General features: G+C 44.1%; 3 protein-coding genes, 1 long non-coding RNA gene and 1 other non-coding gene across 8 annotated transcripts in view; 2 read left to right on the plus strand and 3 right to left on the minus strand.

Moving 5' to 3' along the window:
* SYNE3 (spectrin repeat containing nuclear envelope family member 3) overlaps window positions 1-4,488 on the minus strand; it is a 66,050-nt gene extending 61,562 nt beyond the window's left edge. Inside the window, exon 1 of one of the 4 annotated variants that reach the window (XM_066998302.1) lies at window positions 4,188-4,488. The gene's annotated coding sequence lies outside the window, so the exon portion shown is untranslated. Of the gene's footprint in view, window positions 1-3,070; window positions 3,228-3,461; window positions 3,616-3,886 lie in introns of those variants that run through there. The other 3 variants (XM_066998301.1, XM_048070364.2, XM_013181677.3) reach the window with 3 other exon arrangements.
* A 6,134-nt stretch (window positions 4,489-10,622) lies between these two features.
* On the minus strand, window positions 10,623-14,711 carry LOC125183533 (uncharacterized). Its single transcript, XR_007165708.2, has 2 exons — window positions 14,128-14,711; window positions 10,623-12,612 (listed from the first exon to the last, which is right to left on the minus strand). It is a non-coding gene; the product is annotated as an uncharacterized lncRNA (long non-coding RNA).
* On the minus strand, window positions 12,910-13,182 carry LOC125183555 (small Cajal body-specific RNA 13). The gene has a single exon (XR_007165770.1). It is a non-coding gene; the product is annotated as a small Cajal body-specific RNA 13 (non-coding RNA).
* A 15-nt stretch (window positions 14,712-14,726) lies between the features above and the next one.
* Window positions 14,727-20,882, plus strand: GLRX5 (glutaredoxin 5). Its single transcript, XM_048070379.2, has 2 exons — window positions 14,727-15,071; window positions 18,721-20,882. Exons 1-2 carry the CDS (start codon window positions 14,747-14,749, stop codon window positions 18,897-18,899), a joined length of 504 nt encoding a protein of 167 aa, XP_047926336.2. The 5' UTR covers window positions 14,727-14,746; the 3' UTR covers window positions 18,900-20,882.
* Window positions 20,883-23,053: 2,171 nt separating this feature from the next.
* Window positions 23,054-24,650, plus strand: part of TUNAR (TCL1 upstream neural differentiation-associated RNA) — a 161,682-nt gene continuing 160,085 nt past the window's right edge. Inside the window, exon 1 of the mRNA XM_066998303.1 lies at window positions 23,054-23,146. The gene's annotated coding sequence lies outside the window, so the exon portion shown is untranslated. The remainder of the gene's footprint in view (window positions 23,147-24,650) is intronic.

Consider the following 24,650-nt stretch of genomic DNA (forward strand, 5'->3'; position numbering starts at 1 on the left):
GGGGATACCGATGCTCTCAGTAGGGTCTGTCTTCCCAAAGTAGCCTCTAACAGGTGGTGCCAGACCCAGTGACACTTTAAGCACCCAACAACACTGGTCCTACTTCAAACCTGACTGTACGTGCTCACCCAACACCACAGAGCAAACCTGGGGCATTTCTGAGTCAGTCTAATGCATTAACAGGAGAAGGATGACCGTGTGCTCAGCAAAAGCCAACTTGTACGTGTGGGAGTCATGAATTACGGCCTTGAGGTCTGCACTTCTCACTCAGCAGAACCACACAAACACTTTCAGGAGAATTCATGAGAACTCAAGTTGTGTACGCCAGCCTGGATCAAAACAATACTTACAGATACAATTAGTCTCAAAAATCAAGTATTTTCAAGGAGTTTTGAAGAGCATCTCTCACTCCATTAAAGACAACTTCCCAAATATTCTTTTAGTCCCACGAGGTATGACAGTGAAGGAGATTACAAGCTCCTATTACTCTCCAGCAGTGGGAGGAACGTGTCTAGGAGAGGAAGCCGGCAAATTGGGCTACTGGTCAGACTTGTCACAGCTCCTGATAAATTCCTGCCCTGCTGGGCAAGCAACACAGCATTGCATGCTCCAGTTTGCTCAGCTGCCCCCCAGATGCAACAACACTCACCTGCCTCAGAGGAACCCAAAGGTGGGTCCGATTGCTCTTCTACTAAAGCCAGTGGTCCCTTTTAATAATTATTACTATTAACTAATATAATAGGGGTAGCAGTGTGAGGTCCTACATATACTACGTCTAGGATTCACTGGTGACAGGCACTATATTTGTATAACAGAGATATTAGTGCTAAGTATAACAACTCTCCCAGCACAGGCTACCCCACATGGGCCTCTCATTCGTCTTGTGCTCTCAAGTATTGCTGTCATCATTCTGAAAAGGCTTCCTGCATATGACAACAGTAAAAATAGTTGTTTCATCTTTTTAATACCACTAAAGAAGCACCAATCAAGAATAAAACAAGGAAACCACAACTCGGTATCTGATTTCAAATTTCAAATTACAAATTACAACCTCATGGTTGTCCTCGTTTCTTGCAATCTCCTTCAGTTTCTCCCAGTGCATTATTTCATGCATCTGTTCAGTGATATCCCAAGGCTGAGATGGCAACTTAATCCTCAGCCTTTTAAAGTCAAAGCATGAATCCCCCTGAAATCCCTTGCTGTGAAGGACTTCATATCAAGCCCATGTCTTCAGTTCAAGTGTAACATAGAGAAGATCCTTGCATCAACAGACATGAAATGTCAGCCCTGCCAAAAGAAACTAGCAAGTCCACATCATGTTTAAAATCACCACGTTTTTCCCTTGTAATACAACTAAGCCATGTTCAGACAGATAGAGACATCAAAGATTGCTTATTAACCTTGCGTATGGGGTCAATGAGAACGTCCTTCCCTATCAAATAAGTTTACTACCCTTATCTTGACATTGAGGTGGGGCAGCTTTGGGCAGCACAAGTTAAACACCCCAGAGCTCACAGCTCCATGACTCATTTCAGTTGCACGTCAGCGTGTTGCGGAGTCATCAATTCTCATTGACACCAATCACTTACAAGATGCACGTGCACACACATAGTAAGGGAAAAAAAAAATAAAAATCTTGTTTCCAATAGAAATTATGTTGAAAGATGAAGGCCAGTTATCTTTTTGGAAGATGCAGGTGCTAGGCCTAGAGCATCTCCCCAGGTAGGGGCACCGCTCTTCAAAGTCACGTACGTGGAAGTGCAGCTGCATCCCGAGACTGAGCACCCACAAGTGTCCACAGAGGGTTTTTTTTCAGGATAATTTAGGAGCCACAGAGAACTGGAGGGAAGAAAAACGGCTTACACAAAAATAAAGGGAAGGTGTTCTTTTCCATGAGGTCAGTGCATGAAGGCCAGACAGAGGTCATATGCGCGGTGAACTCAAAGACATAGTAAAAGTCTTGACCAGGTTGGGAGGGAAAGAAGGAGCAGTGAAATATGAGACTGAAGGAAAGAATTGAAACTAACACAAGAAAGGGCAAATGCCACGGCACTACTCCCCGAAAGGCAGCAAGTTCTGCCTTCCTTGGGAGCTTGAGAAGGCTCAGGATCTGATACTTCACGAGGAACATGAAAACAGCGCCATGTGTAAGGGAAAACTGTTTTCTTATAGCGAGCCCATCAGCTTTGTGAGGTTCCACTTCCCGACGGACAGTTTGCAGGGAACAATGCTCCCGTGACTCACTGCAAGTTTGCTTCTCCTTGAAATAAAAGTTGCCAGGGGACTGCAGCGGGTTACATTTCCTCGCTTGCTCACACACTCGGCAACCACAGAGACCATGCCAAGCCAGCGTACGTTTCAACAGCTCACGGATTTGAGACACTTTTAGAAAAAGAAAGAAAAAAAACGGAAAGGCGACCAATGGGCTTTTAAAGCGTTGCTGCGTTTTTTAAAATTCCTTCCCCGAAACCCAGCCACTGTGTACAAAGGTTTTCAGATGGCACGCAGCCTGCCAAGGGCGAACAACTGACATCAGAAAGTAGCAGCAAGGGGCCGGGAAGCTTATAGCAGTGATGCTGTTTTTCATTAATGATATAAGATAGCCAAGCTTAGATCGAAGACGAAGGGAAAGGGAGGCATTCATTGTTTCGACAAACTTGTAAAGGGGAGCACAGCCCTGCAACCCTCATTTGTGCAATTAATCCTTGTGTATACGTGAACGGTTCCTGTCTGTGAACACGACACGAGCAAAGCTCTTCCCAGGAATTAAGTTTTCCTGGACTAAGACCTCAGTTCATGTGGGTCGAGCAAATAAACGTTTGGAAACGAAATCGATGGTGGGAACAAGCCCATGAGAAACCGAAGCCTTACTGCACGTTGGGGCTGGGGGTCATACCACACGCTCCGTGCTGTCATACAACAGCTCCATACTGCCATACCACATCCTGCACGCTGTCATACCACAGCGGTGCGGGGGCTAAAAGCGAGGGCAGCGGCTCTCTCAGGCAGCCCGGGATCCCTTCTGATCGCCTAGGGGAAAGGGAAGGGGGTCGGGGCACACCTGGGGTACCTTTAGCAGCCGCGCAGAGCACCAACAGGCGGTCACAAACCGCACCGGCGTCCTGGCCGCGACGACCGCACGCTGCCGAAACGTGACAGCGACCGGCCCGGGGCAGGAGAGCCTGACACCCGCGGGGCGAAGCTGTGAGCCGCTGCCGGGCGCTCCCACCGGGCTGCCGCTCCCTCGGGGACGCGGCTTCGGCGCCGCGGTCGAAAGGCGCTCGGTGGAAGCCGTTACCGGGGAGCTGTTACCCGGGGAGCCCCGTGCCGCCGGGGGGCCGTGCCTCCGGACCGTTACGGCTGCCGGGGAGCCCCACGGAGCCCCGGCCGGGTCTCGCCGTCCCCCCGCTCCCCCCGGGCTCCGTGCGGCGCCGCAGGCCCGCTCCCCGCTCCCCACTCACCGCCGCGGCGCCCTCCGCCGCCGCCGCGCGTCCCCCGCGGGCAGCCCCCGAGCAGGGGCGGCGGGGCTGCTCCTCTCGGCTCGCCCTGCGCCCGCCTCGCCCCCGGCCGGGCCGCCCGGCCCCGGCGGCCAGCGCGGAGAGAGCCCGCCCCCGGTACCGCCGCCGCCACCGCCTCGGCTCGGCCCGGCCCTCCCCGCCGCCGCGGCCCGGCGTTATGTAAGGCGGGCTGCGGGGAGCCCTGGCGGCGGGGGCAGGCCCCGGCCCCGGGGGGCAGCTCGGCGGCGCTGACAGGGCCGGGGCAGCGGCAGCAGCCCGCCTCGGGGGCCCTGAGGGGCCGCGACCCCGCGCCCACCCGGCAAAGTTTGACAAGTCGATTAGTTGGAAAATACAAGGAGATCGGACCCCTTCCCTCCCCTTCTCCTCACCTCTCGTTCTTTAAGCCTACAGGCTTCGTGCTGCTCGGCTAGTAACAGCTAAAAGGAAATGCGCTAGGAAATGAAAAGGTGAATTTCTCACAAAATCGCATTTTGGAGCTATGAGAATCACCAAGCACCCCAAGACTCGTCACGCAAACATGAACGTGCATTTAGGTGCAGGGCAACCCACGGCCAGGCTCCCGGAGAAGACCCCCTTTCTACCGAAGACAGCAGGCACGGCCAGCACTTTGCCAGCTGCCGTAACCGAAATAACCCCAGGTCGCCGCAGGCAGTGTGAACAGGGATTCACCTGGATGCACGGAGAGTTACAGCTGGAATCTGAGAGCAAAACAAAGCCCAGGGAGCAAAAACGTGTGCGCATCAGGTGATTCTGTCTGCTGTAACCAATCCAGGGAAAAAGTCTGTTATATATGCCCAAGTTAGTCTGGAAAAATCATCAGAACAGAAAGAAAGCAGTGGTGGTGGGCTGCCAGCCACGGAGCAGGCTCTGTAGCCAACCGAAGGCAGAGGAGCGAACATTTTGTACTCAATCTACCGCAGCAAAGTAATCATTGCATCAAAGTATGCACTGAGCCACGGGGAGGGAGGGAGGAAGGAAGAAAGAATGAACAGCTTCTTCATATCTGAACAATAATATAATGTAAACAAACCGAGCGTGTGAGGCTTTTCTCTATTTCACAAGGCACAAAAATGTACTCCTTGACAGAGGCTATCTTACTGCCCCCTGCTGCCGAGACCTCGCATAGTTATCCGCATAACGAAGCAGAAAAACAGGCCACCAGCGATAAACGTCCCTGAGCCACACATAGCGTTACTGCGGCCAGGAGCCTCAAGACACACGGTTCGGGAGTGAGAGGCGGGTGAGCTCCAGGAGTCAGCGGGAAGCAGGGGCCGAGAGCCCTGCCGTGCTGCCAGCCCCCCTGATGCCAGATAGGTTCAAGCAGGCCAGCTCACACCAGTAACGTTCCCTGCCTTTGGGGACTCACTTCGACCCACAGCTGGGTGTCCAGGATGATCAGCTGGCCACGTGCCAACCCAGCCTTACTTGGAATAACACCATATTTAAGTTGCTCCCAAGCCGTCAGGAACTCCTGTCCCTCAGTGGAAAGGTGAATGGAAATTTTGCCAGAATTTTATGGTGAGGCACATACTGTTTTGTAGCTGGTTCTGACCTTGAAGCACTAATGCCTGGGTTGGGTCCTGTACTGGCACACTTTGGGGTTATTATGATCTTTTAAATTGTCACTGGGGTGGAACTGAATGCTGTAATCGTCTTGTGTTTACAGACAAGCTTGTCACCCGATGTGGAAAATCTCATTTATTCACTAGCATGGTTTTGACTTACTGTTTACTTGAAGTTTGTATCACCAGTGTGTAAAATTGCATCTGTCCAACCACTTGCCTCACAGTACATTCAGAGTCGATTACATCTTAATAAACTTTAGAATAGTGAGAGGGATTGCACACAGTCCAGAGGGCTGAACTCTACAGGTAGACGATACAGAATAGAAAATCTTATCTGTGAATTTGCCTTGGGAAAACTGGCTCAGTCACTAAAGTACACGAGCAATCCTTACTGGCAGCGATTCATTTGTAACAAAAACACACCCCCTAAGAAATGACTTTGTGCACCTAGATCTTTTAAGTTCAACCTAAAAACAGTCCCTTGTGTTCAGAAAGCTTGCTGATAGTGGACAACGCATCATTGTACTTAAAAACTGCCTGCATTAAGTTCTTCTTTTGCATTTCCCCATGCGGAGGCTTTCATGGCTCTGATTTTACTACCTTAAACAGCTTTGTACATGCTGAGTTAGAAAGACCAATATACACAGGCAAACAGCAGGCATTAGGTAAATGAGCATTCAGTGCATTACCCAAACAATATAAAGCTGCCCACACACCGCACCTAAACAACAAAGGAGAGGATAGAATGACTGAAATTAGAATGGAAGGGTGGGGAAGCTGCTGAAAAGGAAAGAGCAGCAGCTCTTTTTCCTTGGAAGAAAGGAATATGTATTTAGAAGCCATTTGTTCAGCCTCTAAACCAAACCACAAATGGTTGTCAGTGAATATGCAGCATTTTCAGACATTTCCTGTGATGTGCAAAATGCCCATGAGACTGGGTGGGAAGCACCAAATACTGCTACTGACATGCGAAAGCAACAATGGCATTGGCATGGTTTACTCTGCAGGAAGAACTGCACAATATCTTTAGGCCAGCAGAGAAGCAATTATAATGCTGCAGGGTAACTGCGCTCTCATTAGCGTAACACACCCATTTACCCCTACTCATAACCAACGACGAACAAGTACTACAAGATATTAAGATGCTTCCCTTTATTCTTGCTTGGGTACAGCAACATAAACTTGTTATTCAAATAATGAGTCATTTGGCAGGCCTGTGGTGGGAGGAACAGCATTTATTGGGAGAATAACATTCGTGTGCAGCATACCAGTGACATGCGTCTTTGGCATGAAAGGTTTTAACCCTGGTAGTTCTCAGTTATTTTGTTTGTTTGTTTCTTAGTAGTTACTAGAAGTTGCACATTGCTTGACAGAAAGCTTCAGTAGGTGGTAGTTGCTACAGAAGATCTCTTTCCTCAGTGGGTGAAGAATGAAGAGACGTAATAAACTCCAAATGCTGACATCAAAGCAATGTATTTTCAGAAGCACCAGTGGAAGGATCCCATCAGTTAAACAGGCTAACTTCTTGCTCTGAATTCATGCAGAAATCATGCAGACTCGGCATTTCATTCTCCCAGCTGAATATTACAAAGTTTACCTTTTGTCTGACCAGGCTCCACATCCTGGGCACAGACTGACCACCTCTGCAGGGAAGCGGGATCTTGTGATAGAGGATCAGTTCCCTCCACAACACCTACAGTGCTCAGTGCCAAAGGATAAAGTTACAACTAAATGTGCTTGCAAAGCACACTCACCTGGAATCAGCAGGTCACCTGAAGAGCTATACACCATAAGTTTTTCTTCAAACAGTTCCTTTAACGCAGGAGAAGCACCACTGAGCAGAACATCAGCAGTCTCTGAGGCAGAACCCCAAGCCACAAGTCCCCTTGCCCCAGGGGACATCCTCAGCAGCAGGCTGTGAATGCCAGCACGGTTTGTGCCCCTCACTCCCTGCCCTGACCTTTTTTTCTAAACGTTGCCTGTAACATTTAACCATGGGCAAGAGTAGCAGATAGGCAGGAAATACAGTTTCTAAGTTTTGTGCTGGGGACAAAATGTAGACCAGATTGAATATACTTTGTTTCTTTGAGACATCTTCGCAGCTGTCAGCTACTTTCTTTGCAATACATTTTGAGATACACCATTCTGTGGTTGTTTTTTCTTTCCCCCAAGTGTCTTTAAAGAGCTTGGTGACCTATTTAAGTTAGGAAGAAAAGTAAACATGGAAACAAGAGGCTGAAAAGTGGAGGAAAGTATAAAAATATATTTTGAGAAAGGAGTGGGTAAGTAGGGGGTGGAGAGAAGAGTGGTTTCTCCATTTGTAAACAGAAATGGAGAAGCTTGCTCAGAACATATGCCTTTCCAGGTGAGATAAGAGCGGGATGAAGGTGGAAGTGGGAAGCACCCACAGCTTACTGCGTTCAAGCCAACTGCAGGGCTGCTCAGGCTTGTACGCTTTGGAGCACTGCACTCAGGGAGCACATGCTATTTGTGAGTCCCGTGCAATTCTCTAAAATATGAGAAAGGATCCGGAAATCAAACAAATTAGTATTGTTATATTTAAACCAGAAACCATTTCTTACCTGTAAAACTTCATGTTCTTCACCTAAGAAACTTTAATTGATCTCATTTAAACAAACAACACAGGCTTGACATCCACGATAAACTGGTGTAGGAGTAAAGACTTAGACAAGTCCAAATGTCTTCCCACAGCTTGAAATGAAAAATATTCTCTATTTAGCATGTGCTTCATACTTTATTTAGATAGAAAAAACAATACACAGATTTCTTCTAAACAAATACATGAAAATTCATTAGGTTTATAAATAGTCCTATATATAAGCAGCATTCAAGGGACTGGAGCACCTCTTGTATGAGGAGAGGCCGATAGCTGGGACTGTTCAGCCCACAGGAGGCTTGGGGGGATCTCACCCATGGGTACAAACACCTGAAGGGAAGGTGCAGAGGACAGAGTCAGCCTCTTTTCAGTGGTGCCCAGTGCCAGGACAAGGGGCAACGGGCACAAGCTGGGACACAGGAGGTTCGGTCAAACACCAAGAAGCATTTTGTTGTGTGGGTGGCAGAACACTGGCACAGGCTGCCCAGAGGCTGTGGAGTCTCCCTCTTTGGGGGACTCCTCCAAAAACCACCTGGACATAGTTCTGGGCAGCTTGCTCTGGTGGCCCTGCTTGAGCAGGGGTCAGACCAGGTGGCCTCCAGAGATCCATTCCAACCTCAAACATTCTCTGCATGTTTTTTTTAAGCCTCAGATTTTATGTAATTACTGATTTATGCTGTGAACTCTCCACAGGCCAAAAAATGTCTAGTGACTGTATTACAGTAGTACCCAGAGACCTCCAACCATAGCCAGATTCACGGTATGCTGAGGAGTCTCAATGTACCTGGAAGACTAGATGATCTGGAGAAGCATCAACCTAAACACACCAGAAAGCAGAAGTGGGGTATGTTGACTTGTGCTTTGAAACTGCAGAGGACACAGCACCAAAATGGAAGTTAATGTTTAGGAACATGCAGTGTTAACTTCTTGCAGTTAACTAACAGCAATGACACAGACATAGTAGGAGACAAGCCAGGGGGAAGAGTCAAGACCAGTTGGGGATTCGACAGGACTGATCTGAAGCCATATCTCCTGCGTCCAACTCAAGTGTGATGGATTATTTCCTTGCTCCTCTTCCTGCCTCGTGTTTTTAAGTTAAATAGGGATGTCAGAAGCTGGCTTTAAAAAAATTCTCTGAATTCCTCAGTATAAACAGCAAAGACAACAGTGGAAATATAACATTCCACAAACTTATTAAAATTAATGACAAGTAATTACATTTGATTCTCCTTGCTCCACTCAGACTACAAATGCAGTTTTGCTATTTTGATTTCCCTGAGCCTCAGCGGTCTGGAGTTATACTTTCATCTGTACCAGTCTCTGCTTCTAGACATGCCAGCTTTGTGAAGCAGTTTGTATTTGGTCTTTTAAGGGGCAGGAAACATGCTAGGCAAAATGATTGTCTACCAGTGTTTAAAATAGTTCTAGAAGTCCTTAATTTTACTTCCCTCCCTGGCACATGGACCTTAGCACAGCAGCCTAGCATGAAACTACAACAGAGCACAGATAACTTTCTGCAATCGAGTGTCTTAAATTCAAGCACAGAGATAGAAAGTAGCTGCTCAGACGTACCTTCATCTCTTCAAGCTTCCCACAACTTGAATCAAAAATGAGTATCAAAACAAATTTCTAGACTAAGAGCCAAAGGGCTACTGATTGGGAAGGGAGCCCAAGGATGACTCAGAGATGCATGCTCTACTGCATTCTGCAGAACTCTACTACCACAAAAAAGTGATTATGCTAAATATCAGGGTTTTTTTCAGGCTGTTACTCATAGGGTGCAATGTAAAAAAAAGAAACTGCTCATTTTGGCTCAAAGAAAATAGGCCTCTGTATAAGCCCAGTGAGTGTTACAATTAAATATCATATCTTTTCAGTACACTTCATTTTTAAATCCTATAAGTCCATAGGTATGTCCAAGGAACCTGCTAACCAGTGTGCCACTCACGTTTAGCCCTTTCTGTCCTACTCCCCTCCAGCTTGTTCATGGCAGAGCATTTTTTTTTTTTTTTTTTTACCCAAAGCTCTTCTATTCCTGTTTTTATCCTGCACTGCTCCAGCAGTACCATCATAAACCCTCTACTGGGGTTTATGGAAGCAGACCCTAACCCAGTCCACAAAAAATTCAAAAACACAGGGACAATACCACAGAGGAAAAAAGTTAGCTCAGTTTAGTTTGCACATATACAAGTAATGTTCCCAGAACATCATACTGCAGCCAAACATGGGCAGCTTTCCAGGCACATTTCTTTCGCAGAGTTCTCAGGGAAGTTCCAAGCCCTCAAGTTCCACACCACAGCTGTCTTCCGAGAATCAGCACATTTATCATTTACCTCATCCAAATTTCGGTTCTTTAGTAGAACAAAGAATTGCTCAACACCCACAAGAAATTTCAGTCAAAACAATTCAAATTGACAAAAACTTAAATCCACGTGAAAAGATGTACACAAGCAAGGGAGATTTTATTCTGTGCAATACTTCAAGTAATAGTGGGACTAGATTTTTATAATGTCATTGATCATATTGGTTCATTTTAGTTTCTCACTTAAGCCTCACTTTCTTCATTCCTGCAATGTCACTTCTGCACTGCCACAAACGTGTATAGCTGAAAATTAGCCTCAGCATTTCCAGAGCTGAGAATTACCCTCAATATATATATACATTTACAGAAGTGAGCTTATTTATGCTACATCTAACAAAGTTAGATTGCTAACAGTAACAACTGAAGACAAATGTTTAAACAAAAAACTTCCATGCTCCCCAGAATTTAATACAGATTTGTCAAGCAAAGATTAAGGAACAGCAATTCACATGATTTATGCTCACAGCACAAGTTAGATTGCAGTTCTTTTTCAAAGGGAAGTAGTCAAAAATCTGTTAAAACATGTAAAAAATTCCTAGAAAAAAAGACAAAAGGCTGTGTAACAAAAGTCACAAATCTTTATTGAAATGTCACAGCACCAAGTTTATACTGCTAAGGTAAAAACATATTTAAGGTTCTCTATAACAACTCCAGGTACTTTACAGACATGCTGACATGTGCAAAACACTTGAATTTTTATTTGGAGAAATTTCTCATACAGCTGAAATCCCCATGTAATGACATGTTGGGTAACATCTGCTCTCTCCCATGGAAAAGATCATTTACCCACTGCTGTTATTAAAGCTCGGGAAATGTTTTTTCCAATAAATGTAGTATTTCTTACAATGAGACAGAATTACTTTGCTGTAAATTCTTTTTCAAACTTTATGTAGAAGAGAAAGAAATTGAAAAGCAGAACAGATTTAATCACCCCAGGGGCAACAGGCATCCAGTTGCTACAGCCTGCCATTTTACTGAAGTAACTCAGTTGGGGACCTTGAGCATTCAGCCCTGACCTGCCAGAGCCCCCTCGTGGACAGTAAGTAAATGCACATCAGAAATCTTGCCTCTGCAGCTGCACATTCTCAAAACAAACCAAGCCAACAAAAGCACTCCTATCATGGTAGCTGTGCCATGAACATGCTCTAGGGCTTTACTAGGAAACAAGAATTCCTTACAGGGAAAAGATGCCCTAGGGTTTTCCCATGCTTATGAAAGACCAGACGCCACTTCCAGCATTTTAAGTACATAACAATTTGTAAAGATTACCATACGTAGTTAGGCCTGATGCTCAGGGCCCACGACCCTGTTCTTCAACACTGGTCAAAAGTGAACACAAAGAAGAGGAGATGCATGTATTAGAATCCAAGTCTCTTTCTATTACTCAATTCCAAAAGCAGACTTAGCAGGAACTGGCATATATTGGGAAGTGTTATTGAGTCAAGCTTGAAATCTTCATAAAGCTTGAGTATCTAGTTTCAAGGTCTGCATTCAAGCTTGAACATTCTATTTGTTAAATGCTGGGCTCAAACATTTTTGCTTTGATTACCAGCATGACTTCTCCCTGCCAAAGACATTCTTACATGATCCAAATCAACTCATTCAGATCACATACATCATCTATCTGTTAAAACTGACTTATGTAATTCCATATATATCCTTTGCTTTTGTCAATTATGAAGTGGACTGTTAAATTTTAAACTAATGCAAACACCCTCTTGGGAGTATCCTATGAATGCATAAGTATGATCCAATTATTCATCTAGTTCAGAAACAAACTTGCTTATAGGTCACCTGGTTAAATCCAGAACAAGTTAGATACGCTTCAGATTCTAAAATATCAGTCCCCCATGAAACTTGAGTTTTTACCAGAAAAAAAACCATAGCATTTCAACAGTTCTGCTGCTTGTTGCGCAACATCTTCAAACTAGTACATCTCCCAAATAATTGGGAACTGTTCACAGCTGCTTCTTCAGCATTCACAATTTAAGGATGCCACACAGATTTTAACTGTGCAGGCCAGAACTGTAGGTGCATTTTAAGCATTCCTAATGCTCTCAAAGTTTAGGATATGTTAATGCCACCAGATGGTGCCCTGATTGTATGCCTCAAATTATTTACCTGGCATTCAGAACAGGACCTCAAACCATCCCAATTAAGAAGCTTCACAAGATAAAACCACTTAAGAGCTCAACTGTTCACACACATAAGGGGCTTCATTTCCAGCGTCTGCCACAAGTCAGGAAGACGCAGGTATCCAGCTTTGAAAAGGAAGAGAAACTGTAATATTCTTAGATGTCTAACTGCTTGTGTACTACAGAAGAACCTCAAAACCACTGACTCAGAACTCATTTTGCTCAGCTGCAGAATGCCTGGAAGTAATCTTATTTGTGACTGTCTGTTTAAGCCTTGCAGTTTGAGTATCAACTTTTATTGCTCTTTTCAAAAGGAGGTGATAATAGGTCTTCTAACAGGAACATCAACAAAACATCAGGAGTCTCATAGAAGTCCCATTAATATTTCTTCTCAGCAGGTAATTTAAATCATTATCTGGAAAATATAAGAAGTTTCACTTAGACCAACAGCAGACTGAACCAGATAACAAATAGTTATTTCTGTTAGTACAGAGTACACAGGCTAATTGTTCAAGTCTTATCAGCAGTGAGAACTGTTTATTCCCTTACACAATGCTGCACACTTTGTAACACAAACATTTGACAGTACTAAATGTTTTTTTAAAATACATTCTGTTAAGTTTAGCATTATCTCACATCATTGCAACAAATAACCGTGAGTTCAGGTACTTCTGTTTAACCCAGCACACACGCTTTGGAGAAGCTTTCCAACATTTATAGCAGTTTTTAAGTGTTCAGCAGAAGTTACTCTATTTGCTAAACAATATCAGACTGCAAAATTGCTCTTACTGTTGATAGATCAATAATGACACGGGATGAGTCATTATCTCCGTGACAACAGAATGTGAGCTGTTAGAGGAATATTGCGCATGTTGCTGCCACTACTCTTACAGGCATGCCTCGGCTCCCTCCCGTCAGTGCTCTCTCTGCAAGCCTGGTCTGCCCAGAGTACCACCAACCAAGGGCATCTCTTCGACTACAGAGGATTAAGCTGCAACTGTGGTTATGTTATTCCCAGAAGGAGCATAACCTCACAAGGCTTTATGACACATGAGTTTGATGTCCCTCCTCCACATTTTATTTATTAACCGTCCCCTTGTAGAAACAGCTAAAATGATATACAGGAATGCAAATAGTATCAAGTTTCCTTCAATTTTTTAAATGATTTTTAATTAAAGACTTTGAGTTAACTTTAAGCATAGAAAAAGCTTTTTGTTTTTAATGAGTTTTCATTTAATTCCCTCTGGAATCTCCAGAATCTTAGAGGGGCAGGAGCATTTTGGCCAGATTAAAAGTGATAAAGTATACCACTGAGCCTCTTACACATAGGACTTATTAAGCCTCTGACTCTGTATAACATAGCTATATGACAAATAGAAAACCATGATCTTTGTTGAATTTACTAGTTTTAACCAGTACGAACCAAATACCATATACATAGTAAACAGCCTTTCTGTGTTTTATGCATTGTGATTAACAAGCATTAACTCCTCTGTCTTGCACATAAGAAAATAAGGTGACTTCTTATGTGCTACTGAAAAACATACTCCCATATATACAATATACTCCCAATATACAATGCTCATCTGCAATACAGTATGCAAACTTTGCCTTCAGATTCTCGTTAAGAAGTACCTTTTCATAGCTATATATACACTCAAATGCTACAGCAATGGTCCACACAATCGAGGCACAGAAAAGCTGAAAAGGGGACTGCAAACAGAAGCTGAAGGGGGAGGGGTACGTGTGGGACTTTTTTCTTTAATGAGCGCAAGTCATACAAGTGGCTATTAACACACCAAACTTACAGATTCCAGAACCACAATTTAAGTTAATGGGAAATCAAAAATAAACTTTAATTTATTATTTGCGAGGCACACTGCGCTTTTTAAGTACGAAGAAGCGTTTCTCCACACCTTTTCCCACTTACCGCCCGGACGCCGCTGCCGCAGAACTCTCCTGTGCTCATCTCCAAGCGCTCGGAGAAGAACCAGGGAAGGCCTCAGGGCCCGCCCAGGAGCTCCTCGCAGACTGAGCCGCTGCCCGACGCGCCCCGAAGCCGGCGCTCCCCCGGCTGACGGGGGCAGCTCCGCACGCCTCCCGCAGTGCCCCTGAGCGCCCTCAGCTCAACCGGCCGCGGCTCAACCCCCGCCATGCCCGCCCCCCACATCCACTCACGACCTCTCCCGCCGCCAGCACCGGAAGCGGAAAAAGCTCCCCCTTCCGCCCTGCCCCTGTTAAAGCACAGGGAGACTGGCCAATGGCGGCAGGCTAACCCGCGGGCCGCGGACTGACGGCTGATTCTGTCAACGGCGCCGCGGCAGCGCTGTCCGCTCCACGAATTGCCGCACAGCGCTGGTGGGCGGGACAAAGCTAGCTGAGCTCCACGCTACTGGCTGTCGGATTTGATTGACAGCTGTCACGCCTACGAAAAGGCGAAGCTCCCGCGCGACTTCTCCCCCTCTCTGCCAATCGGCAAGTAACGCTGACTCTGGGCCGGCGCAGCGGGGTGGGGGCGGGCAATTGGTGCGGGCGGGCGGCGGGGCAAGATGAGCGGGCCGCTGCGCGCCGGCCTGCGCCTGGCCGGGAGCGGCTGGGCAGTGCGGGGCTGGGCCGGGCGGCGGCGGCTGAGCCAGGCGGCGGCGGCCGAGGGCGGCGGGGCCGAGGGAGGCGGCGGCGGCTCGGGGTCGGGCTCGGGGTCGCGGGAGGCGGTGGAGCGTCTGGTGCGGGCGCACCCGGTGGTGGTGTTCATGAAGGGCAGCCCCGCGCAGCCCCTCTGCGGCTTCAGCAACGCCGTGGTGCAGATCCTGCGGCTGCACGGCGTGGAGGACTACCGCGCGCACGACGTGCTGCAGGACCCCGACCTCCGCCAAGGTCAGCGGGGCAGGCCTGCGGGACGGGGGGGGGGCGGCCCCTGGCCCCTGTGTAGGGAGGGTCGTTCACCAGCCGGCAGCTCAGGGCCGGCGGAGGAACCCCTGCTGTGTACAGGGGCTCTTCGGTGCCTGGCTGCAGCGCCTGGGGTTGTACAGAAGCTGTACTCACCTCTGGGCGCGGGGGGTTATTGCTGCTGCACATGGCTTCCTGAATTTTCTGAGCACATCTTCTACTGCTTTTGGCAGACGAGCAAATCCAGGCAGTTTTCAAACCTTATTACGTGTCTAAACTTACTAATCTTAAGGTTTACTAAAACTGTTTAATAAGGAGAAAAATTAATTGTAGGGTTTACCCAAACAATCTAAAACCCGTGAAGTGGAGCCATTAGTATTTCTCTTTTGCTGCTGTGAGCCCTCAAACAGGCAGCCCTTTTGTCAGCGTTAACCTACCGTGAGCTGAGTTGCCCAGCTGTGTGCAGAACCAGCTGGAGTTATTGATGGGGTCGCTGGGTTTGCGGCTGGGCCTGGGCCGTTGCACAGCGAGGTGAGTGCAGGAGCCAGCAGGAGGGATGGACATTGATGTGAGCGGTTAGGGAAGGACACAGCTCCCAGGGCCAGTGGGCTGCTACCTTGCTTCACTTACGTTACCTACTGCACCCTAACCAGCCAGTGTGTGCTAGTTTCTGTGGCTGGCAGCCTCTGACAGGAGAGGGCTGGGCTGCTGGAAGCTGTAGCTCGGAGGGTTGCCAAATGTGATCCAACAGCAACTGTCTGAAGGCCTTCTTCATCTCTCCTGGCCTCAGGTGTTGAAAAGTCAGATACCCAGCACGTCACACTTTCCTGAGCAAGGAGAATATGGCATGTGTGCTGGTCACCAGCTATGCACTTAGCTGAGGATAACATAAATGTTTGCGCATATTCCTGTTCGCAGCACTTGTATTAAGAGTTGGCTGCTAGCAGAGATGGTGCTTCAGGCGTGTTTGAAGTGCTGGTTGGTTTCTTTCCTGGACCTAGCGGAACACGGTATTTTGAGGTTGATATAATTCAGCTGAACTATAAATGACCTTGCTGAAGCTTGCCCTTTGCTATAATAGGGCAAGCTGTAAAAACAGCTCCATGCCCTTACTTTTTGCCTAAAAGCACTCTCAGATCTGTAAAATAGTTGCTAGTACCTCTGTCAAGTGATTTATTTATTTGAATGCAAGCTGAGGATACGTTTCTCTGACACAAATCCTTCATTACCAAAGCTGGTTTAAGAGACCTTAATGTTCTCTCTTGGGCTGTGGTTCCACAGCAATTCAGGTTTCTCTGAGTTGTCTCTGCCATAAGCGATCCTACTCTCAGCTGATACATATAGCAGGGCTGGTTCAGGTCGCTAAGGTGGTAGAGAAATTTGGGATTACTTTCTGGAAGAGTGGTGGTTTAAACCAGTTTGAACTGCTGTAGTTCACCCTCAGATTATACATTACCTAAGTACTGGATTCTGCCATGAGGGTGATCTTGATCTTTCCTCCCACCCTTGGACTAGCTCTTCCTCAGTCACGCTTGCACCAGTACTAATGATGTCCATGAAAATGTGTTGCATTTCTGTAGAGAGTGTGGTAGGAGTGAGACTGGTTGATTGAATCAGCTCCCTGATGTGGTTCATCGTTCATTAGTGCTAGTGCTGGCAAGAGAAGCTGAGATTTGGCCTCTGGAGTTGGGGAAATAGGGGGGGAGTGCTCTTGGTACCCCTTGCAGTAGCAATTTGCACAGGTTGTGGCCTCACAGTCGCCTTCTGATATGCTGGTTCAGCTATTCAAGCTTTAAACTGGGGTAAGGTTTTACAACAGTGTTTGAAAAGAGAAGCCTGCAGCTTCTGAAGCACAGAGGGAAGCGCTAACCTCCAGGGAATGGGAAGGAAGTTCCTTGCAGTGTCTGCACTGCCAAAGGGTTCATCGCCAAAGTGCATCCTCGGTGCAGCAGGCATAGACCGGGCTGACTTGTGTCAACACTACTGGACCAGTTTTGGTAAATGTCATGTTAAACTAAGGGTTTATTTAACAGACTCAGTTTGTAATCTGGTCGAGCTCCAGCACACAGACAGTTAAAGCAGCTTCTGTCATATGTGAAGGGCAGCACACAGGGCAGTCCAGCTAGACTGTGTTCACGCTTTTATCTGTAGTTGAGTAGGGCCTTGAAAGTGCTTTCAGTGCCTGGTCCTTGAAGAAAATATTTCTGTAAAGGAGTAATATTACCCTGGAGTGCTTATTAGCAGAAGATTTGTTATGTGGTGCCCTTGGTTCTCAGCTCATGTTTAGCATTACAGTATCTTAACAGAAACAAACTTTATTTATATCTACAGTGGCTCTTTTGAGAAGGGTTATCCCTGAGCATGACTTTGTGTTGGGACTCGGTTCTTCATTGCGGCAGTTATGGGTTAAAAAGTTTTAGCGTAAAAAGATTTGGGGGATAGTTTGAGCACTTTGGAGTACTCAAAGGCCAAGGAATGTTTGAGAGAAGTGCTACTTTTCTTGAACATTGAGACACAAGTTCAGACCAAAACTCCTAACTTTTGCAAACTGTATCTGAATGAACAAGAAAGGTATTAGTGAAGTGCTAAAGAAGGTGGTGATGCTGGAGATCAGGTTAGATGGTTATAGATTAGCTGGTTCCTTTTGCCATTGATACACCAAACTTGCTATTTTGGGCTTTTTAAGCATTAGGTGTTCATGCACAAAATATTAAGTCAAAATAAAATCTCTTAGCTGATGTTGTACTTTATAGTTAGGGATACTTTGTCAGCAGAAGTTTTTCTAGATTGCTGTTATTTTTTTTAGAACCACTGGTATGTGACTTACCGTCTTTTTTAGTCTTTTTTGAAATAGTGGCTTTGCGTGAAAGGTCGTTTTAAAAGTGGCAAACTTGATGTACAGATTCTTCTGTATATTTTTTTTCCTGATGCCTTTCAGTGCAATTTGAGATTTGATTTATATCATCTGGTCAGTTAATAGTTTTGGATGGCTTTGTTTGTCTTTAATGAAGTACGGTTTTTAACTTTAGTTCTGTACTTCATAATTGTGACTGTAGCTAGCTCTGTTTGATATAGCGAGTTCTGAGAGACTTCAACCTTTGTGCCCCTCCCTTGGGCTGTAAGGTCTGGCACTGCAAGATAAAGCAATTTAAAATTTCTTCGGCTTCTAGAGGAGTGAATGCATCTTCTTATTAAAGCAATTTAAATTATAGCTGTATGAATTCAATAAAACATGAAATGTTTTAAAGTTCCTTTGGGAAATATAAAAGGTAAAACGGTATAAACATTTCTCAGTGGTTTTCAAGATTTCCCACCTCTTTGATTGAATGAAAACTATACTGCTTGTTTCCTGGGCAGGAAGGGAGACACTACATTTTTCCAGCATGTTTGAAGTCGGTGTAGGAGCTGACTTTGTATCTTTCAACCCCCTGCCTTGAGTTGGAATGGGAACAAAAGCTAAATTTAACGTAGTTTTTCTTTTAATGTTACTGTTATATAGATAAGTTATTGCCACAATGGGGAAGAAATGAAAATATCAGTAGTTCTGTCAGCTTGAAGCAATTGTATTCTGTTTAAAATTCCATTCTTTTTGGAGGGAGAGAGGAAACTTTTAACACCTTTGTTTTTCTTTATGCAGGAATAAAAAACTACTCAAACTGGCCCACCATCCCACAAGTATACCTCAATGGTGAATTCGTTGGTGGCTGTGATATACTCCTCCAGATGCATCAGAACGGAGATCTTGTAGAAGAGCTGAAGAAGTTAGGAATCCGCTCAGCACTTCTGGATGCAGAAAAAGACCAAGACAAAAAGTAAAATGAGCGAAAAAAAGATGCTGTGACAGGAATAAGGAAAGTCTTCAATAAGAACTTGTTACCAGTAAAGCCTTATGTACTTCAGCTCAAAGAAGGCATCTTTTTGAACTGACACTAAGATTTATCAGTGGCTGTCTCTTAGCTCATGGTAAATGTAGTGATCTCAGTATTTTGGTTTATGGATATTGTTGTGAAAATTTGAGTATAACCACTGCACTGTAAGGCATACATTTGTGGAAATCATGTTTAAAAACAAGTACACTTCTAAAAACATTCTCTTGATTGAGGGCAGGAGTAAACCAAAACAATAATTTTATTTTTATGAATTTTGAATTTGTTTCTTTGTTCTTTGTTACATGAACCTATGCAAACAGTGTTTGCGTTCCCTTGTTCCTTTAAAAAAAAGTGTGAAGTAGTAGTGCATCTTCTTTTGTATAACTCCTGATAAGACTTCCTGAGAGCTTGTAAAATTTATCTCGTATGATATAGGAGGAAACAGTCTTCAAACAATATATTAGAAAAGATGATATGAGAGTGCATGAAATATGCTTTTATTCTAAAGGGTAAAAAATAAACACACTAGTACAAATACATGTATAATGGTCGTTATTACTTTGTAACTTTCTGTTAGCTTTTAAAAGATTGCTAAGAATTGTGCCTAAAGATTTTATGAAACCTTTTCTACCTCTTGCAAAGTGGCTTTCCCCTCGGTTATATACTTTGTGTATTGGAGTTCTTCTGTGTCACAGCTAAAATGTGGGAATTTTTTAGGACTTCAGTATTCTAGCTTACAACATTACAGCAGAATACTTCAGTAACTACTGCATTATTCGGTAGTTACTAAGTTATCTTTTTAGATTTGTTTTATTTCCAAGTGTTCCCTCTGGAGTGCTGTTCTTCATAGAATATGGTCTTCAAACATAGGATAAACAGGTGAAATGTTTTACGGAGATAAGATAAAAAGTGCAGCAGAAAGGCTACTGAATAGATAAGTATTTGTTGGAAGCTCTCTGAAGTCTTCATATAACTCTATAACCCTGTTTCCCTAAGTAAAAACAAATCATCTTAAACAGCGTAGCTTCATCTGTACAGCAATACTGCTCAGGTTAAAAGCTAACAAAGCTGTTTCTAAATGCAATTTACTTAATATAGAGCAGTAAATGGCTTGCATGTGAATAGGGAAGTGATTGGAAAAACTGTGTTATGTAGATTGTCTACAATAGTTCTTCATTTTAAGTGACTAATGAAACTGGTACTGCTTTTGATGTGAAACCTAAAATGCGAGTAAGGAAAGAAAATGCCAGTAGAAGAGGAGGTCTGGACTGTAACTGGTAGACGAGAGATTTCATGAAAGTTCCAGTTCTCTCTCTTTTGTCCACTTGAGCAAGCAGTCTAGTGGACAAACGATATACTTGTACAGCCTTCACAGAAAATTTGAAATGTGCTGGTTACAGTAAATGCTCTGTATAGTTTATGTGCAGTCACTGTCTCCTGGATTAAATGCAGTATGTACGTTCTCTGTGTATTCTCTTGTTTATGAAAGAGCTGCTCAGCTCCAGTACCAGTAGAACTGACTCGAGAATGAACACTGATTATGAATAACATATGCTCAGAGGCAGTCATTTGTGATTGTTAGTTATGTGTATGAGTGCAACAGGTTTTTTTGTTCATACACAGTATCACATTCATGAAATGCAAATCTCGAATTCAGCTTTACGTCTCTTGGAAATCTGGTTAAATGAGCTTTCTTACAGCTAATCTTTCATGTTTTTTGCCATTCTGAATGTAAAATGAGGTTTGGAAAAATAAATGAATTTCAAAAGCTCTTGGTTATTCATGTTAAAGGACCAAATGAAATGAACATACACTGTAGACAAAGAATAAGGTAACTTGATGAAAAGCCACTTATTTTCTACTTCAATGTTTAATTATTATTAGTCTGGCTACTAAATCTATTAAAAAAAAGACCAAACAACCCCCCCAATCTGCTGTTTTGTGGAGCTTTGTTCTTTATTCTGTGAAAGTTCAGTATTTTCAGTATTATCTGCTACTAGTTTAAGATAAAGGTATTTCTAGCATTGTCAGGTCTTCTTTCTCCTCTGAAGAGCATTTCCCCTCCTATCCCCCACAGGCCCCTGCTGTTATTGAAATTATGAATAGTTTTTTTGCTTTCTCTACTTTCTCCCTTTTTTGTTCTTAATTACTCAGTTAAAATTCTGTATAATGTGTAGTAGTTTATATCAATCCTTTGCTTAATTAGAATGTCTTGTATTTAGCAAGTATAAGGAAGAGCAATACCAAAATGTGTGTGTAACAAAGCCATAGGAACAGGCACATAAAATATGGCTTCTGCCTGCATTCCTCCACGAGCCAGGCTCTGTGTGCATGAGCACTTTTTACATCTTGCATGCTTTCTATGTAAATACTCATGTTAATCTCATTGCAATAAAAAAAAATCAGTGTCTACTTAAATTGTAAAGCTTTAGATGCTTGTGAAGACACTTATTTTGGGAGTTGATTGAGAATTTCCCCCAACAAACTAGTTTTCAGGTTGATCATTTTAGAAAATTGGCACTAGTCTGTGCTCTGCTTAATCAGATGATGATTCCAATCAGTGGGTGTCCTAAGCTCCTAGTGGGTGGCTTGTGCATGAGGAGTTCATGGCTGGGAGGATGTGATGGGGAAAGGGTGACTCCCCAGAGGAGGATTGATTCCTCACATGAGGCAGCAAGTGGCAGGACCCTGCTGGGCATAGCTGCTTGTGCTACCCTGATTGTGGAAGAGGTGATAGTGCTCAGGAACATGGCTTGGGAAGGCTGCCTGGGAGCTGCTGAGAAGGACAGCTGAGAGCAGGCAGGGCACTGACCTTGCCATCTGTCTCTGGAGAAGAAAAGCAAATATAGCTATTCCTGAGGTTTGCTGATGTATGACTGCATCTCAGCACAGCAGGCATCAAGGTGTGAATGGGCATTGCCACCTGAATGGCGTCTCCTGATCAAGGTAGGTCATACTGAGCTGCCAGCTCTAGCTATACCCCGTGAGCCCCATTGCTCCTCTGCAGTGCTCGTGTGTTATACCGGGTGGGTGTCCTGGCTGAGTGCTCCTCCAGTGAGATGCGTCTGGACCCAGTTTGGCTGTGTTGAGTTACTGAGGGCTTGTGATGAGATGGATACATGTAAACCATTATCTGTTATTATCATTCTATTACTATGGGACTGTAGTATGAATGATTGACAAGCTGGCGTTCTCTACTTTGATTGTAATTACTTGTTGTCTGAGGATGCCTGTGATACTGCTGTTTGGGTAAAAGGCTGAGCTAAGTGAACCAAGCTGTTCACCAGATCATTAAGGTAATCCTTTGCATCTTGTAACACTTCTCACCTGTTGCATATAAAGCAAGGTGGTTTGATTTAAGCAAATGAGAACAGTTATATAATACAAGCAGTCTGATTTCAGAAAGGTTAAACCTCCACTAAAGAGGGGTGGGTTTCTTTGCTCTTGTTGAACTGATGGGGCAGATGGAAGCAAGTTATGAATGTTATTTTATTGCCTTGCTAATTTTCATTTGGAAGAACTCAAATCAGTTAAGCCGAGAGTTGTTTCCCAGAGAAAACAAGCTGCTACTGGTTCCTGACGCTCTAAAGGATTACACTGTAAGTGAATTTTCTGGCATCAATGTCCTTTTCTTTGCTTTAACATTGTGGTCAATATTTTGTGTTTCTTGTCTATCATAAAAAGAGAAGAGTAAAACATCCTGAAGTGTTTGAAGTGCCTTTATTTGGGTCTGTTAAGCCTTATTCTTATGTTCTCAGTGTATTCTTCAGAAAGGTGGGCTAGAAATATCTGGTGTTCCCCCCCCCCCGGAGACTGTTAATGATAACAAAGTGTGGGAATGTGAAATCAGAGAATCATACTAAGGGAAACTTCTCCCGAGCCGACACTAGTAATCCAGTCAAGGCCTTTTCAGTGCCTGCATCTAAGAATGGTAATAAAATGTAAACCTGGCAGGCTGAACAGTAAATCCCTGTCTAACCTGGTTTGTGCCCTTACCCCCACCACCCTTAGAGAAAAACAGATCTCCTTACAACAGGTTTTTCAACATCCATAACACGGGACTACATAAGAAAAAAATGCTTGTCAGTTACAAGACAGGCAGCACTTGTTAATGTCTCTGTAAGCAAAGGTGGAAAGACAATGAGGAAGGTTAAAGAGGGTTTGAAGTTTCGGGATTATTTATAGTGCTGTCTGGTGAGTCAAGGTTGCTTTTTTTTTTGTGTGTGTGGGTGTTAACGCCTTTTTGCTGGGAGGCTGCTTATTCCATTGAACGGCGCTGTCTTAGTGCACTGAGATCTCTTACGTGGCACACTCCTGGCTACCGAAGCTGCTATTTGATTTAACTGCTTGAGGCCTATCCCCATGCATCATTTATGAAAACTAGATTTTAGTTACACAGAAAAAAAGGATTGAGGTAGTGAAGGGTTCAGTTTCTATTTTCAATAATTTGCTTTGAAAGGTATGTACAAAACTTCACATTGTAGATTCAGGCTTTATTTGATTTAAGCTAAAATAAAAACAAGATCTACATTGTTGGCACAGAACCTGTGCTGTTTTGCCTGGGTGTGTAACTTCCAGGTAGTCTTTACTGCTTTTTAAAAATGTTTCTTCTTGGAAAACATCTGTGTTCTTGTACTAGAAGTATCAAAAACAGAACTATGACTTATATCCTGATTGATTTAGGACTGGGGGAAGATCTTTGGACTTATAAACTCTGCCTTACCATCCAGCTTCTCACAAACGTCTAGTTTCCCTGGAAGTAAGGGAGTTGGCTAGGAGCAAAGGCAGTTTTGGTTAGAAAGACCATTCTGTTGTATAAAACTCGTAGGGTGTGACTGAGAAGAAAGGTGTGGTGTTGTATATAAAGAGAAAAATTCATGTCTTCTTGGTTTTGAAGATCACTTCTGATTAATCAGACACCAAAAATGCTTGCAGGGTTGCTGCTGGCTTGTGCTCCCCTATCAAGGAGAAAGAAAACCTCTTAAAAACAACTTTTTTCCCCTCAAATATTGGAACATTTTAGGACCTTTCAAATCAGAGTAAATAAACACACTAGACTTCTTTAAAGACAGAAGGAGTCACTTGAAACTTGTTTCTCTAACATTTGAAATATGTGCCATAACTTCTAAAGTATTTTGTGTAACTGAAATACGTGCAGGTGATGATGATTTATAGGGCCGAAGAAGAATCCAAGGGCCAAGTTCAATATTCATTTTGAAACGGCTTTGTAAATTAAAGAAGTTAACTGTAACAAGTCATGGAGGGGTGATGATTTTTTGTGTAGTTGCAACAGTTCTATGCAAAAAGCCCTGAGAATTCTCCTACGTGTATACTGATACACTGGTATGTATGTTTTTGTAGTTATATCCTGTTCTTTCTAACGTGAAGCTTGCACATTAGGGGGCTGACTGACTATTTTATAAAGATGAATAAAATGTCGAGTAAAATCCTTTAAAATTTTACTTAACGTTTCATGGTAAATTGAGTCAGAAAGGCTTTGGAGGAGGATTGAATTAGGAAGAATCATTGAATTACACTTTTTACTTGTTATATAAGCCCATTCTTCAAAGCCCAAAGGATTCTTACATACAATTTAGCCTCAGAGCAGTGAAGTAGGGCACTCAAATGTTCATTTAACAGGCCATTATAAGCTGCAGTACAGAGAAGTGATTTGCTAGTCATACTATGATAGCTACAG

The sequence above is a fragment of the Anser cygnoides genome, chromosome 5 (assembly GCF_040182565.1).
Source record: "Anser cygnoides isolate HZ-2024a breed goose chromosome 5, Taihu_goose_T2T_genome, whole genome shotgun sequence".
In the NCBI taxonomy this organism is placed as follows: domain Eukaryota; kingdom Metazoa; phylum Chordata; class Aves; order Anseriformes; family Anatidae; genus Anser; species Anser cygnoides.

Bases quoted from the DNA above. Each gene is read 5' to 3' on its own strand.
- GLRX5 (XM_048070379.2), top strand. From the start codon at position 14,747: ATGAGCGGGCCGCTGCGCGCCGGCCTGCGCCTGGCCGGGAGCGGCTGG. The intron at 15,072-18,720 runs GTCAGCGGGGCA...TTCTTTATGCAG, and splicing joins GGACCCCGACCTCCGCCAAG to GAATAAAAAACTACTCAAAC.